The sequence below is a fragment of the Bos grunniens genome, chromosome 15 (assembly GCF_055505025.1).
Source record: "Bos grunniens cultivar Pamir isolate PY7600 chromosome 15, Bosgru_T2T1.0, whole genome shotgun sequence".
Lineage (NCBI taxonomy): Eukaryota > Metazoa > Chordata > Mammalia > Artiodactyla > Bovidae > Bos > Bos grunniens.
The window spans coordinates 49,426,154-49,444,357 of NC_141179.1; the positions used below are offsets into that span (position 1 = coordinate 49,426,154).

At 39.4% G+C, this 18,204-nt stretch overlaps 1 protein-coding gene across 1 annotated transcript; it reads right to left on the reverse strand.

Annotated features, from left to right (window-relative positions):
* Window positions 1–14,289: 14,289 nt before the first annotated feature.
* LOC147358033 (olfactory receptor 52R1-like) lies at window positions 14,290–15,288 on the reverse strand. Its single transcript, XM_086342029.1, has one exon. It carries the CDS (start codon window positions 15,232–15,234, stop codon window positions 14,290–14,292), a length of 945 nt encoding a protein of 314 aa, XP_086198155.1. The 5' UTR covers window positions 15,235–15,288.
* Between the last annotated feature and the right edge of the window lie 2,916 nt (window positions 15,289–18,204).

Sequence of the window (18,204 nt, forward strand, 5' to 3'; positions counted from 1 at the left end):
CCCACTTACCACGTCAGCAACCAATGAGCAGAATGTCCACAAGCTGATCATGACCTCTTTGAACCATTACTATAATCATTACTCACTAACCTCTCCAAATTTGGACACACAGTTTTTGAGGACATTACCCCACTGTGACCCTGTTTGCCTGGAAGAGCAATAAAGGTATTCTTTTCTATTTCACCCCAAACTCTGTCTCAAAATTAATTTGATATTTGGGTACAGAGGCTGGATTTGGCTTCATCAGTAAGAACTTGAACTCAGATAGCAAGGCTCTAACCTTTAGTACCTCAGAATGTGACCTCTTTGGAAATAAGAGCATTGTAAATGTTATTAGTTAAGATGAGGTCATGCTGAAGTAAAGTGGGTTCCTAATCCAATATGATTAGTGTTCTTATAAAAAAAAAAAAAGAAAATTTGGACACTGAGACATATACACAAAGAGAATGTCATATAGACATGAAAAAAAGATCAAGATAATACGTTTACACACCAAGGTTTCCAGCAAACCAACAGATGCTAGAAGAGAGGCAAGGGACAGTTTCTTCTACACAGCCAACAGAAGGAATCAGCCCTCTGATACCTTAACCAGGGACTTCTAAGCTCTGGAGCTTCTAACATAACCAATTTCTGGATTCAAGTGACTCAGTTTGTGGTACTTTGTAATGGTAACCCTAGAAAACTAACACAAAAATAAATGCATTTTTATCCATTATTCTAAGTCATCATCTATGAATAATTCATTTAACACAAGCCAGTGGTTTTTTAAATAGAATTCTAAGGAAATTTTTTTTCCTGAGTTAAGACCCTATAGAACATATTTGCTTAGTGTTCCACATATCCTAGGAGTGATCTTGTATTTATATAAAAATAGATCAATACATTGTGAAGGAAAATGATGAGGTCAGTAATAGCCCTAAACATAATTAAAAACATAATTGACTTTAATCAGAGAAATCAATGAACTTCAGTGATATAAAAATATCTTTATGTGGATAGAACGACTGGATGGATATCTGTATGAAAACTAAAATGAACCTTAATTCTTACCACAGTGTAAAACATCTTTATTTGCAATATAATGTAAACCTAAATTTGAAAGCTGAAACTATAAAGATTCTAAAAAAAAATTATATAGGATAACATTGTCTGAACTTGAGGAAAGGAAAAAGTTTCTCAGCACACAAGTGGATTAAAAAAAAATTGAACTTCATCAAAATAAAAACAAATTTACTTACTGAAAAAGATATAAGTGAAAAGGAAGTCTACAGATGAATAAAATATTCACAGTGCATATATCTGAGAAACAAAATGCTGCAATCAATAGAGAAAAAAAAGCTCATTAGAATTTTATGCTAAAGGAATGTAAATGAACCTCTAATGGCATGAATGAATATGTGCTCAAATTATTATTCATTAGGAAGATGAAAATACAAACCAGAAAGAATTGCCAGTACAAAGTCATTAGAATAACTAAAATGAAATACACTGACAACTAAGTGTTGGCAAAATTGTGGGGCACTTGGGGGCACTCAGGTCCTGAGTACACCCCATCAGGAAGTGTTTTTAACTATTTCTAACAATGTTTTGCATCTTTTTGACCAAGCAGTTTCACTTCAAGTTGTATTCCCCACATAACTAGTTTATATTTACATCAAAAATGTCAGAGTATCAGAACATTGTACATCAACCATACTTCAATTTAGAAAATGTTAAGAGTATGTTTAGAGTAGTTGTATACAGAACAGCTAAAATGTGGAAACCTAAATATCTGTCAGTTGAAGACTAAACAAATTTTGCAACATAATAAAAATTTTGCAACATACTCGGCAATGAAGGAAAAAAAAAAAAAAAAGAACCAAAAAAGCATTTGAAAAATAATGCAGTGGAATTTCAAAGTGTCAAGATAAAGAATGGAGCCTAATGCTTTAAAATAAATGGAAAAAAAATCACCCACAAAGAAAAGCCAACAAGTTTAATTTTAGTCTACCCAGGCTTAGTAATGAATGGGTGAAATTAATTTAGTGGTTTCTATATGCAGGTTGCACTCTAGAGGTTTATAAACTATGTGGTCATGAATTCTCTATAAGACTGAATGAAATAGGTATCAATATCCTCATTGTATAGGTAGAGAAGCTAAGACACAGACAGGTTAACATTTTACAGTGCAGACATACAGAACCAAATTTTTATCTCTATTTTTAGTTACTATATTAGGCTAAATCTTAAATGTTCAAAGAAAATTATTTAAAGCCTAATGATTCTGTATACAGTCAATCTATCAATGAAGTGCAAGAGGAAAAAAGAAAGAGAGATTTTGAACAGGCAAGAACACACAGAAAAGTTATCATTTATGCATCACATCTATATTTTTCTGAATAAAACTGGATTATGTACTTCAACAAAATGAGACATACATCCAATAGAGTTCAACAGCTGATAACCACGTAGAAATTACTCAAGGGCGCCATGGAGAGTAATCTCAGGGAAGCAGCACTCCAACATGCCTTTAAAAATGCAGAATGTATTAAAGTCTTGCACAAAATAATACTGCCTCAGAGCAGAAGTGTTGTCAGAAATTCTTGACTCAGGCCCCACTCCAGATCTATTGAATCAGAATTTCCATTTTAACAAGATCTTGAGGATGTTTGTATGATAATGAAATCTTAAAATTTAGTACCATTATGAATAATTAACAGAAAGTCACTAAGTGAGATGATACTGAAAGCTTGTCTTTATCCTGCAAGTGGGAAAAATGGAAGATAATTTGAATTCCAGAAAAAACAGAAAGCTATCCGATAAATCTATGGCCTGATGCAAATTAAATAGAAATGTGACATAATTATAGTCAGTTGAATCAGAGTCAAAGAAAAGAATTGACTTTATTTTGTTGAACGAGTGCCTTCTTTTATAGCAATAGGTGTTTAGTTAGAGAGTAACATGTCATTCTTTTTATTTTTTAGACATACCATGTATTCCAGATTCTTGTTGAATAGGATTATTTAATATTTCAATCAAAGTTGATTTGCTTAAAAGCTCCAACAACTGAAACATAAATATATCATATTATATATATTTACCAGACTGTATGTAAACTTGGACTGAAGCAAAGAAGAAAGGGTAACAATATTCCAACTGAGGTACATAGGAAAAACCAAGCATACTACTGAGCAATAATAGGAAATGAATCACTCATACACACAACAGTATGGATGAATCTGAAGAGCTTTACATTGAGCAAGACACCAGACGCAAGTTTTAGTGAGAGAGAAAAATATCAAGAAAGAAATCAGATCAGAATTTGTGTGTTTAGGATGGATGGGAGAGTTTGACTGCAAAGAGGCAACAAAACTGAAACTGGTTACTATTCAGCAGGGCCCTAAAGAGCTCCAGTACTACTGATCTTTACATCTCAATGTAGAAAGGAAATCAGCGAGAATCAAAGTGATAGGTAAGAAGTGATTTACTAGAATAAGACATTTGTGAAGTTTACAGCTGGGTGGGTGAGAAACGCCTTACCCTGAAACTCAGTTTAGTTCAGTCGCTCAGTCATGTACAACTCTTTGTGACTCCATGGACTGCAGCAGTCCAGGCTTTCCTGTCCATCACAAACTCTTGGAGCTTGCTCAAACTCATGTCCATTGAGTAGTGCCATCCAACCATCTCATCCTCTGTCATCCCCTTCTTCTGCCTTCAATTTTTCCCAGCATCAAGATCTTTTCCAATGAGTCAGTTCTTCACATCAGGTGGCCAAAGTATTGGAGCTTCAGCTTCAGCATCACTCCTTCCAATGAATATTCAGGACTGATTTCTTTTAGGATTGATAGGTTGCATCTTCTTGCAGTCCAAGGGACTCTCAAGAGTCTTCTCCAAAACCACAGTTCAGAAGCACCAATTCTTCGGCACTCATATTTATACTCCAACTGTCACATCCATACATGACTACTTGAAAAACCATAGCTTTGACTAGACGGACATAGCTTTGACATTACTTTGTTGGCAAAGTAATGTCTCTGTTTTTTAATATGCTATCTAGGTAGGTCATAGCTTTTCATCCAAAGAGCAAGCGTCTTTTAATTTCATGACTGCAGTCTCCAACTGCAGTGATTTTGGAGTCCAAGAAAATAAAGTCTGTCACTGTTTCAATTGTTTCCCCCTCTATTGGCCATGATGTGGTGGGATCAGATGCCATGATCTTAGCTTTTTAGTGTTGAGTTTTAAGTCAACTTGTTCACTTTGCTATTTCTCTTTTATCAAGAGGCTCTTTAGTTCTTCTTTGCTTTCTGCCATAAGAGTGGCAGGGTCACAATATACAGCCTTGAAGTACTCTTTTCTCGATTTGGAACCAATCTGTTTTTCCATGCCTGGTACTAACTTTTGCTTCTCAATCTGCATACAGATTTCTCAGGAGGCAGGTAAGGTGGTCTAGTATTCCCATATCTTTGAGAATTTTCCACATTTTGTTGTAATCCACATGGTCAAAGGCTTTAGTCTAGTCAATAAAGCAGAAGTAGATGGTTTTCTGGAACTTTCTTGTTTTTTCAAAGATCCAACAGATGTTAGCACTTTGATCTCTGGTTCCTCTGCCTTTTCCAAATCCAGCTTTAACATGTGGAAGTTCACAGTTCAGAAACTTGGCTTGGAGGTTTTGAGCATTACTTTGCTAGCTGTGAGATGAGTGCAATTGTGTGGTAGTTTGAACATTCTTCAGCATTGCCTTTCTTAGGCATTGGAATGAAAACTGACCTTTTCCAGTCCTGTGGCCATTGCTGAGTATCGAATTTGCTGGCATATTGAGTGCAGCACTTTCACAGCATCATCTTTTAGGATGTGATATAGCTCAACTGGAATTCCATCACCTCCATGAGCTTTGTTTGTAGTGATGCTTCCTAATGCCCACTTGACTTCGCATTCCAGGATGTCTGGCTCTAGGTGAGTGATCACACCATCATGATTATCTGGGTCATGAAGATCTTTTTTGTATAGTTCTTCCTTGTATTCTTGCCACCTCTTCTTAATATCTTCTGCTCCTGTTGGGTCCATACCATTTCTGTCCTTTATTGTGCCCATCTTTGCATGAAATGTTCCCTTGGTATCTCTAATTTTCTTGAAGAGATCTCTAGTCTTTCCCATTCTACTGTTTTCCTCTATTTCTTTGCATTGATGGTTGAAGAAGGCTTTCTTATCTCTCCTTGCTATTCTTTGGAACTCTGGAGTCACATGGGTATATCTTTCCTTTTATCCTTTGCCTTTTGCTTCACTTCTTTTCTCAGCTATTTGTAAGACCTCCTCAGGCAACCATTTTGCCTTTTTGCATTTCTTTTTCCTGGGGATGGTCTTGATCACTGCTTCCTGTACAATGTCACAAACCTCCATCCATAGATTTTCAGGCACTCTGTCTAACAGATCTTATCCCTTGAATTTGTCAATTCCACTATATAATTGTAAGGGATTTGATTTAGGTCATACCTGAATGGTCTAGTGGTTTTCCCTACTTTCTTCAACTTAAGTCTGAATTTGGTAATAAGGAATTCATGATCTAAGCCACAATCAGCTCCTGGTCTTGTTCTGGCTGACTTGATAGAGCCTCTCTATCTTTGGCTGCAAAGAGTATAATCAATCTGATTTTGATAGTGACCATCTGGTGATGTCCATGTGTACAGTCTTCTCTTGTGTTGTTGGAAGAGGATGTTTGGTATAACCAGTGCATTCTCTTGGTAAAACTCAAAAATCCATAACCCTGAAACTTACTGGCCTATAGTTTTATAATCAAAGAACAAGTGAGGAGGGGAGAACATCTTTGCCTTTCTTGAGCTGACACCATGCTTCCATCATCAGTTCCTTCTCCAGGTTGAGCAGAGGAGTTTTCTTATACCTACATGGTCAAGTTAAGTCCACAAATTATTGCTTTTTATGTGGTCAAAAAGCATGTCCTAACTTACTGAGCTCAGTGGGCAGGATGTGGGCCTCATGTCACTGCTGTTTTACTGTTTTGCGGACAAGTCTCATGCTTCTGTCACATGGTTTTGTTGCTTTAAATAAGCCTGCGTGCTTTTGTGGCTAAGTAAACCTGATTTCTTGAGTAATCATTAACTTACAGGGATCTCCCATATTTTTTTCTACTTACAATCCCTAGTGGGATTAACTATTTAATGACCTACTTTATCCCTTCACTCTGTCCCTTTTGAAACTCTTTATGAAGTGATGAAAAATTTCTATATCTTAATTGGGTGGGTAACAACACAGACATTTACATGTGTCAGAAATCATTAAACTATGTATTAAAATATTTGCATGTTATTGCCCCACTTATGCAGCCATAAAGCTAATTTTAAAATGAAATATAGACACACATTCATTAACTGATTACTGATAATGGAATCATGATTCCTTACAGCTCTAAAATTTGGGAATTTTGACAAAGGTCCTTCAGAATACCCATTTATTTCTGGAGGTACTTTTAGGCTCCAATAGCTGCTTCTTCTGAGAAAGCAAACATACTTCTGATTTCTCTTAAAGCACCTTCATCTGACATTGGTTTTAGTAAATTAAGAGCCTGGATTTTAGAACCTTCTTCATCACTGACTTTGACAAGAGAGTAGTTAGTGTGGACAAAAATACAAATATGGTAAATGTGATAAATGTATTCATTACTTTGATTGTGGTGATGGCATCACTGGTGTATGCCTATGTCCAAATCCCTTATGTAAAAATGTATGCCTTAAATATGTGCAACTATTTGTATATTACATGTGGCTCAATAAAGTTAAAAATAAGAACACAATAAAGGACATGTAGTTTTCTAAGCTAGTTTAAAATTTTAATTTAAAAGGGAATTGAATATTAACAAATAATGAAATTTCTAGGTACTTTCTTGCTACTATGAACCCTACAACATAGTTATGTTCAAAGAGATTCTTCTTCCTTCTTCTTTCCCAGAACTTCTTCATTTGAAATCCATTGTCATCAGGGAATCAGCAAATTTTGGTAAGAGAGACCAGCATTTAGTCTACCTAATTCTTATTGTTAGGAGTCTCAATAAGTTGTGATTTCTAGCAACAATGTTACACCTAGACTATCAAACTTTCTGGATTTTATTCCAAAGTTCCTCATGTTCTCAGATTGTCCATTGCATTTATGTAGGCTTTGGCACTAAATGAACTTCTGTACACTTTTGTTGTTATTTCAATTACTTTTTTCCTCATACTGAAATTAAACTTCCCCAATCATCGATAATTTTAAAAAATACCTAAAGGTGCCCCCCCAAAAAAAATCAAAATACCACAAATCTCACTGTTATTCTTAAATGTTATATCATTTAGATGTATTTCCTGAATCCTTTCCTATACATATATATTACCTTTAAGAATTGGCATCAGCCGTATGAGTAGGTTTGATGTTAGGACTTTGACGTTATTGTCATCAGTGTATCCTATGTGATGATTTGGGGAGCTGTGCTGTAATTACCCTCCAATGAAGCCCGGCTCAAGGCTTTTGGCACATGTGCCTTCCATATCTGTGTCATCTTGGCTTTTTACACCTCTGCTCTTTACTTTCCTTACCCACCACTTTGAACATCATGTGCCCTGAGTAGTACATGTCATGTTTGCTATTCTCTATCTCCTGGTACCTCCCATGTTCAACCCCATCATCTGTAGAGTTAGAACCAAACAGATCAAGGACAGGGTTATTCAAGGATGTTGTAGAAAAGACTCCCAACTCAAAGCATAAGGTTTTAACCACCCCAAGGTCGCCACTGTTAAGGCATTGATGATATAAATGCATATATTTTTCCAGGATGTCCCAAATTGTCACAAAGTCATGGCTGTGAACAGTTGACTCAGAGGACTGACATCCTCATGAAGAAGAACAATTTTCAGGAACCCTGGATAAGAACTCTCAGAAAGAAGTGATTGATAATGGCCACAAGGTTGGCCTATGTTCATCATCTGAAGAAACAGTAAAAAAAAATGTTCGGTTATCAAATTAGTGAACATCTAAAAAGAATATCATCTTCACAGACCCTGAGGTGAAAATTCCTTTTACATGGTTGGTAGAAGTATAAATTGGTATACTTTGTGACAAAGGAGTTTAAAATTTCCCTGCAAACTGTTTAAAAGTCCTGTATTGTCCTCAACTTTGGAATTTACTTATAGAGTTTTATTTTTTTATTTTTATTTTTTTTATATTTTATTTTTTTAATTTTATTATTATTATTAATTTTACTTTACAATATTGCATTGGTTTGCCATACATCAACATGCATCCGCCACGGGTGTACACGTGTTCCCCATTCTGAACCCCCCTCCCTCCCCATACCATCCCTCTGGGTCATCCCAGTGCACCAGCCCCAAGCTTCCTGTATCCTGCATCAAACCTGGACTGGCAATTTGTTTCTTATATGATATTATACATGTTTTAATGCCATTCTCTCAAATCATACCCCCCTCCCTCTCCCACAGAGTCCAAGACTGTTCTATACATCTGTGTCTCCTTTGTTGTCTCGCATACAGGGTTGTAGTTACCATCTTTCATATTAGAAAATGTTGTAAAAAGATATGTAGGTGGTTCAGATGGTAAAGAATCTGCCTTCAATGCAGGAGATATGGGTTCTATTCCTGAGTCGGAAAGATCCCCTGAAAAAGGGAATAGCTACCCACTTGAGCATTCTTGCCTGGAAAATTCCATGGACAGAGGAGTCTAGTGAGCTACAGTCCATGGTGTCGGAAAGAGTTGGACACGACTGAGCAACTAACAGTTTCACAAACCATTTTTTTCTTCTGTAGAAATATTCAGATATATGGACAGACAGATATCCAATGAGACAGGCAGAGGTCTATAAATAATGGGCTCTATCTTGTAGCCCCCTGCTTTTGAATTAAAACAACACAACACTTGGGCCAATTTTCAGGGGAGGAAGACAGGCTTAAAGCCCCATAGCAGTGTACTTACAGATACTGAGTTAGTTTTTACTCTATGACTACCATGAGAAGTTGGGCTGGAAGATAGCTGACTGACCAATCATGCATTTGTAATGCATTTAGGACGTGACTCTTCTTACTTGGAGGATCAGTAAAATTTTTTTCTGAAAAAAATCATAAACATTTTAGGCTTTGTTGGCCATACAATCTCTGTTGCAACTTCAGCTTAGTCATTATGGCATAAAAGCAGACATAGTCAATATATAAATATGTGTGTATGGCTGTGTTCCAATAAAAGTTTATTTATAAAAATAGGCTGAAAGGTGGATTTGGTGCTAGATTTTCCTAGAACCTGGCATGGCACAGAAAAGGTATTCAATAAACATTTTCTGAGGAAAGTAACAAATACATGTCATTAGTCAGTAGCTATGGAATCACTAAGCAATTAACCATACCTTAAAACATTCTAACAGAAACGTTCACTTTGTCACCAGACTCACAAGACACTTACATCCTCTTCTGAAACTAGTGGTTGCCCTGCTGGCTATGGAAGGATTGTGTGTACCTCACAATGCCAGTATTCTGTGGGTTCATACACCTTGATCCCTCTGGTGACCACCACCTAAGAGTCAATGACACAAAAACTCATCTCGGCCTTATCTACCCAACACCTTTTCAGTATTTAATCTCACTTGACCTGAGTCTTTGCTTGAAAACATTGATTTTTACCTGCTTTATAGGAGAAACCTATAGGTAAGAATAACATCTTTTCAACTTTATTTAACAACCTACGGACAAATGTGTCAGCCAGCCCGAAAGTTCCTCAAAAAGGTTTCTGCAAGATCTGAAATAAACCGAGCCTCTTTCTGATTTTCTCTAGATTTGTAACATTGTGAGAGAATTGGGGCTTACCTTATAGGTCTTACTCTATAATCTGGAAACTTTACCATCCCACCTAGGTAATAACTATCAGATCAGATAAGATCAATCGCTCAGTCCTGTCTGACTCTTTGCGACCCCATGAATCGCAGCACGCCAGGCCTCCCTGTCCATCAACACTCCTGGAGTTCACTCAGACTCACGTCCATCGAGTCAGTGATGCCATCCAGCCATCTCATCCTCTGTTGTCCCCTTCTCCTCTTGCCCCCAATCCCTCCCAGCATCAGAGTCTTTTGCAATGAGTCAACTCTTCCCATGAGGTGGCCAAAGTACTGGAGTTTCAGCTTTAGCATCATTCCTTCCAAAGAAATCCCAGGGCTGATCTCCTTCAGAATGGAATAGTTGGATCTCCTTGCAGTCAAGAGTCTTCTCCAACACCACAGTTCAAAAGCATCAATTCTTCGGCACTCAGCCTTCTTCACAGTCCAAATCTCACATCCATACATGGCCACAGGAAAAATTATAGCCTTGACTAGACAGACCTTTGTTGGCAAAGTAATGTCTCTGGTTTTCAATATGCTATCTAGGTTGGTCATAACTTTCTTTCCAAGGAGTAAGCATCTTTTAATTTCATGGCTGCAGTCACCATCTGCAGTGATTTTGGAGCCCAAAAAAATAAAGTCTGACACTGTTTCCACTGTTTCCCCATCTATTTCCCATCAAGTGATGGGACCGGATGCTTTCTGAATGTTGAGCTTTAAGCCAACTTTTTCACTCTCCACTCTCACTTTCATCAAGAGGCTTTTTAGTTCCTCTTCACTTTCTGCCATAAGGGTGGTGTCATCTGTATATCTGAGGTTATTTATATTTCTCCCAGCAATCTTGATGCCAGCTTGTGTTTCTTCCAGTCCAGCATTTCTCATGATGTACTCTGCATATAAGTTAAATAAACAGAGGCGGTCGGGAGGAGCAATCCACGCCCGAGGCCAGGGGCGGTGGCCGGGAGGAGCTATCCCACGCTGAAGGTCAGGAAGGGCGGCGGTGAGGAGATACCCCTCTTCCAAGGTAAGGAGCGATGGCTGTGCTTTGCTGGAGCAGCCGTGAAGAGATACCCCATGTCCAAGGCAAGAGAAACCCCAAGTAAGATGGTAGGTGTTGCAAGAGGGCATCAGAGGGCAAACACACTGAAACCATATTCACAGAAAACTAGTCAATCTAAACACACTAGGACCACAGCCTTGTCTAACTCAATGAAACTAAGCCATGCCTGTGGGGCAACCCAAGATGGGCGGGTCATGGTGGAGAGATCTGACAGAATGTGGTCCACTGGAGAAGGAAATGGCAAACCACTTCAGTATTCTTGCCTTGAGAACCCCATGAACAGTATGAAAAGGCAAAATGATAGGATACTGAAAGAGGAACTCCCTAGGTCAGTAGGTGCCCAATATGCTACTGGAGATCAGTGGAGAAATAACTCCAGAAAGAAGGAAGGGATGGAGCCAAAGCAAAAAGAATACCCAGCTGTGGATGTGACTTGTGATAGAAGCAAGGTCCGATGCTGTAAAGAGCAATATTGCATAGGAACCTGGAATGTCAGGTCCATGAATCAAGGCAAATTGGAAGTGGTCAAACAAGAGATGGCAAGAGTGAATGTCGACATTCTAGGAATCAGCAAACTGAAATGGACTGGAATGGGTGAATTTAACTCAGATGACCATTATATCTACTACTGTGGGCAGGAATCCCTCAGAAGAAATGGAGTGGCCATCAAGGTCAACAAAAGAGTCCGAAATGCAGTACTTGGATGCAATCTCAAAAACAACGGGTAATAACTATAGGCTTGCTCAAACCATATACTCCTATCTGGATTATAGTGACATTCAGAAATACACACCCACTATCTAGGGTTTTATTTCCTTCTGCCTGGCCTGACCTTTGCAAATAGTCATATATTCTGTTTGAGCTACAGGCTCTCTCCCTCCTTTTTGCCTTCTGTATATCACTCTTCACTTGTGAGGATGTAGTCACTGAGCCTCAGATGCACCAGCAAAAGCATAACTTGTACCATCTTCATCCCTGCCCTGAGCACTGGTGGAGAGTCTGGCTAAAGATATAATTTATCAGAGTGAACAATGATCTCTTTGATTGACTGTGGAAAGCATTGCTGTTTTTGTAGATATTATACCATACACTTTTACATTTTATTGTTTCTCTCACAAAACCTCTGCATCTGTATTTAAAATGAGAAAAACAGAGCTCAGTGCAGTTACATGATTTGCCCAAGACCACGTAGTAAATTTGTGCCAAGTGCACAGTGCCATATCCAGTGCTCTGGGTGGTCCACAGCACTGCCTCTGCTAGGAAGTGATTGATTGGAACACCCACTCTGGTTGGTTACAGCAGAGATTGTTGCCCTGTCATCATGAAAAAGCCAGATAAAAAGGAGGTCTGTGAAACTGTATACTGAATTACATATAGATCTGCATTTAAACCTGGCTCCTTCCAAGTCCTGGGCTGGATGACTCTACAATAGGTTCCAGGCTGCTCTTCTGAAATCTCAGATTACATACTGCTTTCTCTAGGAAGGCATCTTTATCAGTGTCTGCCCATGAGCCTTAATAGCAAACTCACCTGTTCCACAAACTCTTTTAGGGGTGGTGACTCTCTTCTCAAGCAGGGTTCAGCTACTCATTTACTGTAGTTGCTTTTAAAAGCAGTTTCTCTCTGCTGATTCTATTTCCCAGATTCTCCATTGGCCTTTTCAAAGACCAAAGTTCCCTCCTAAGAGATGCTTCTCAGCTTCCTCATTCCATTCACTGGCTCTGATTTTCAGCTCTCAGATCAGGAGCAGAGCTGAGTGGGAGATGGGAGCCCTTGAGAGGCACCTCTCTTTCCTCCCTGTACTTTCTGCTGAGTTCCTAGGGAATCTGGTGCCTTCACACTCACTCACTAGGTGAAATTTCAGTTCAGTCCAAGTTGCTCAACCCTGAAGGGATAAAGACTAAAATGGGCTGAGATCTTGCTAAGCAATAGCTTCAGGGAAATTTAGACTCTGTTTAGGGTAGCTAAAACTAAAGCCCAGAACAACAGTGCTGGAGCAGGGTGGGGATCAGATCCACTCTCCTTACTGGAGGCAGAGTTCTGTGGGATTTGGGTCCCAAACTACAGGCTCATGTTAAAGCCCCTCTATAAGGCACTGAAAGGACATGATCTTGAGCCCTGTACTCAAGATCAGAGGTTAGTATAATAGAGCAAAACTCATGAACAGAGGTTTTTATAATGTCCAAAGATTTAACATAGTCTGACTGAGAGACTTTACTTTCACCTTTCACTTTCATGCCTTTTTCACTCTCCTCTTTCACTTTCATCAAGAAGTTCTTTAGTTCTTCTTCACTTTTTGCCATAAGGGTGGTGTCATCTGCATATCTGAGGATATTGATATTTCTCCTGGTAATCTTGATTCCAGTTTGTGCTTCATCCAGCCCAGCATTTCACATGATGTACTCTGCATATAATTAAAATAAGCAGGGTAATAATACACAGCTTTGACGTACTCCTTTCCCGATTTGGAACCGATCTGTTGTTCCATGTCTGGTTCCAACTGTTGCTTCTTGACCTGCATGCAGGTTTTGCAGCAGGCAGGTAAGGTGGTCTGGTATTCCCATCTCTTTAAGAATTTTCCACAGTTTATTGTGATCTACACAGTCAAAGCCTTTGGCATAGTAAAAAAGCAGGGTTGATAAGAAGGCTGCGGTCCCCGAGAAAGAGAAAGGGGTCTGGGGTTCTTGAGGAGGAGAATAGGACAAACTTTTTTTTTTTTTTCCTACATTCCTTCATCTTAGTCACATAAAACAGTTTTTTCTTTAAGCACAGAGCTAATGATTACACAAAAAATCAACTCATCTTGTTCAAGGAGTTTTTCCTTAAACTCTGTAAGAATGATTATGTTACAACAATGTATCCTGCTGGAGGACATGTTTCTCCTTAAGAACCTTCTGAATAATCCTGACATCTTAAAATGTATATTGTGGGAGTGGGTCTGGTAAGACCTTTACAACCTTGAGACATTCTTTTGATTTATGTAATAACCAATTGCTAAGGCTACGAGTGGGGCACTCTCCACCCCCTTCTGATGTCTATGTCAGAAGTTTTCTCTGTCCTTTTTCACTGTAATAAAACTATCACTCAAGAGCTCTGAGTGATTAAGCCTGGTCCCTGATCCTGAAGCTAAATCCTCTTCTTTGGAGATCACAAATCCAACATCATTCACTGTAAGCGATCAAACATAGGTAAAACTTGTATTCATTATCAGTCACCACTTTCAGGGTATCCGGAAAAGTATTCCTCTTACTTTGGGAGGGTGGCTGATCTCTGAGCCAGTTGTTCACAGAGATGACTTTGTGATGATATGTGACATCCTGGCAAACTTCTGCATTTATATTCCCAGATCAGTGGGGTGATTGGGGTGGTTGAAACCCTATGCTTTGACTCAGGGGTCTTTTCCACAACATCTTTGAATTACCCTGTCCCTGATCTGTTTGGTTCTAACTCCATAGATGATGGGGTTGAGCATGGGAGGTACCAGGAGATAGAGAATAGCCAACATGATGTGTACCACTCGGGGCACATGATGTCCAAAGCAGTGGGTAAGGAAAGTAAAGAGAGCCGGGATGTAGAAAGCCAAGATGACACAGATATGGGAGGCACATGTGCCAAAAGCCTTGAGCCGGGCTTCACCTGAGGGTAACTGTAGCACTGTTCTTAGAGTCATTACATAGGATACACTGATGACAATAATGTCAAAGCCAACCACAGAGAAGGCTGCAAAAAGCCCATATGCACGATTAACTCTAGTGTCAGCACACACCAACTTCAGCACAGCCATGTGCTCACAGTATAACTGGGGGATTATCCGACTGGGGCAGAAGGGCATCCTGGACACCAAGAAGCAGAAAGGACTCACCCACAGCAGCCCTCTCATCATCACACCTGCCCCCAGTTTACCTACAACAGATGGGGTCAGGATACTAGAGTGATGCAGTGGGAAGCAGATAGCCACATAACAGTCCAAGGCCATAGCCATGAGCAATCCAGACTCGACTGAAGAAAAGGTATGGATGAAGAACAACTGGATGAGGCAGGCATGGTATTCAATCTCATGATCGTGAAACCAGAATATGGCCAGCATTTTAGGTTGTGTGGAAATGGAGAGGACCAGGTCAGTGGTAGCCAGCATGGCCAGAAAGAGGTACATGGGCTCATGCAAGGTGGGATCAGTTCGGATTACATGAAGGAAAGTGATATTGCCAACTAGAGCCACAACATACATGGCACAGAATGGAAAGGCAACCCCAAACTGGGAATTCTCCAATCCTGGGATCCCAAGCAGGATGAAGGACACAGGATCAGAAGAGCTGTTCCCTGAAGTCAGCATTGCACTCTGGCTTATATTTCCTCACTGGAAAGGTAATCTACTCTCTGCAGGAGAGTAGATTAAGATAATTAATTAAGATAATTAATTAATTAAGATAAATCTTTATTATTATTTATTATATTTAGATATAAGAATTGAATAATAAGGTAAAAGTTGAATGGCAAACCAGAATAACTTCAGCTATTTTAATAAGTAAAATTTTGCAATATAAAATGATGCTAATCTGTGTTCATTACTTACATTTATGTTCTTGAATATGCGGCCAGAACACACCACTAGCTGCAACCATGATATTTTATAAGAAACAAAATTTTTTTGAAATGAGAACATGTAGAAGGAAAATTTAAAAATAATGCCATATTAATTCTGTCCCTGTGTTCTAGTAAGAACTGACAACTGATTTGCTTAAACTTCCGCATAGGTCATTTCATCCCTGTTGGAAATCCCTAACTTAGGGATGCAGTTGGTTCACTACACCACAACGAGGAATCAGTTTCTGGAGGACACACGCTCTGAGAATGTAGGGATCAGTGATCTGTCCTTGCTGTTCCAGCCGGGAGAGGGCTCCTGCTTCTCTGAGGGGGGATACGTATGCAGCTGACCCCATCATCTCCCTGCTGTTAGCTTCTGAGACCCCCAAAGCCAAGGATCCTACTGTGTTCTTGAGGCCCCAAGAGGAGGTCCAGTCATGCCTTCCCCATAACCCCTTCCAGGACAGGGCTGGTCTCTAGAAGGTGGGGCAAGCACACTAGCCAAGGGCACCAAGCTTGTTAGGGCCTGAGCCCGGCTTCTACCCCACATGCCCTGTTTTTCTCCGAATTTCATACACACTTGGACTGACCTGTATTACGAGTGTTCAGAGCCAGAATGTATTTGAATTTTTACATGAGAATCCCTTTTTTTTCTTCTATGGAAATACTTAGATGTATACACAGACATCCTGATGAAGTAGACAGAGATCTATAAACAACAGTCTCCATGCTGGGGCTTCACGCTCCTGAATTAAAACAGCAGCAACACTTATGCCACTTTTCAAAGTTGGAAGTCACTCTGGAAAACACTTTGACTTAAAGGACCATAGAGTATATTTATTATTAGTTTTAACTCTAAGAAAATTACTGTGAAGATTTGGGTTGGTAGGTAAAGGACTGACCAATTGTGCACCTATAATGGATTTAGCATATGACTCCTCAGTTAGAGAATCAAAAAACTTTCCTTGGTCAAATCATGAATATTTTAGGCTCTGTGGGCCATAGAATCTCTGTTAAAACTAGTTAGCATAGGTATTGTAGTATGAAAGAAGCCTTAGTCAATATCTAACTTGTGGGTGTGGCTGTGCTCCAACAGAACTTTCTTTTTAAAACCGTGTTATAAAGTGGAACTGGTGCAGGCTATAGTTTTTAAATCCTTGTCCTAAGTGATAAATTTCATGAATTTATCCCTGAGCTGTGCTCTCTTCCTAGAACCTCTGCTTTGAAAAGAAAGGGAATTAATCAATATTGGCTGAAGAAACTAACAAATAAAGGTCATTATTCAGTAGCAATGGAGTCATGAACCAATTTTCCCTATCTTAAACTGTCTGACAGAGCCTTCTACATTGGCTCCAAACCCAGAAGACAGTTATGTCCATTTCTCATGCTAGTGGTTGCCCTGCTGGCCAGGGTTTGACTTTGGGAACATCATCCTCTGCTGGTATTTGCTGGTATCACAAGGATTGATGCTTGTGTCTGATCCCACTGCTGACCACTGTGTATCTCAGAGTCAATGGCAAAAAACACATGTGGTTCTTACCCAGTATCTTTACACAATTTAATCTCAGTTGACACAAGTCTTTGTTTCAAAACATTAGCTCTTACCTCCTTCATAACAGAAAGATATAGTCAAGGGGAGTATCTTTTCAAGCCCCCTTTATCAAATCACCTCTGGGTATAGACAAATGTTTCATTCATTCACATGACTCAGTGGTTCCCAAGAAGGGTTTATGCATGATCTGAAGTAAACCTAGCGTCTTTCTGATTTTCTCTAGATTTGTAACATTGTGAAAGAAGTGGAACTAAGATTCTATAAGTCCTGCTCTAAATTGAAAACTTTATCATCCTTCCTAGATAATAGATATTTGGGGCTTTCCGGGTGGCTCAGTGGTAAAGAATCTGCCTGCCAATGCAGAAGACACAGCTTCAATCCCCGGGTGGGGAAGATCCATCCCCTGGAGAAGAAAATGGCAACCCACTCTAGTATCATTGGCCTGGAAAATCCCATGGACAGAGGAGCCTGGCAGGCTACAGTCCATGGGGTCGGACACAACTCTGATGGGCTATAGTTCATGGGGTCTCAAAGAGTCGGACATGACTGAGCAACTAAGACACACACACACACACACACACACACACACACACGGCTTAGCAATTAAAAACAAAGTCACCAATCATAAACAAAAAATGAAAAGACATTCAGAAACGCATACATTATCTGGGCACCAGGGCTGTGTGTTATCCCCTTTGACCTGGCCTGATGTTCTCGAACAGTCATATATTGTGTTTACTCTAGAGACTCCCTCATTTTCCTCTTTTCACCTCCTGTATGCTACTCTTCAGTTGCAAGGACACAGTCACTGAGGCTGAAGGTCACTTGGAAAAGCATACTTGGGTCATATTCACTATTTCAGTGGGTACTGGTGATGATGCTGGATATAAATAAAAGTGAATAATAATCTCTTTGATTAATTCTGAAAGATATTGCTATCTTTGTAGATACAACACTATACACTTTTGCATTTTATTGTTTCTCTCATAAAGCCTCTGCATCTTTTTTACAACTAGAGAAACAGAACTCAGGGTAGCTACATGATTTGCCCAAAACTACACAGTAAATTAGTGCCAAGTGCACAGCTCCACACCCAGTGGTCTTGGTGATCCACAATACTCCCTCTGCTAGGTAGTGACTGATTGGAACACCCATGCTGATAGGATA

What these genes read in the sequence shown, in the direction of transcription:
- LOC147358033 (XM_086342029.1), bottom strand. Translation starts at nt 15,234, where the DNA reads ATGCTGACTTCAGGGAACAGCTCTTCTGATCCTGTGTCCTTCATCCTG.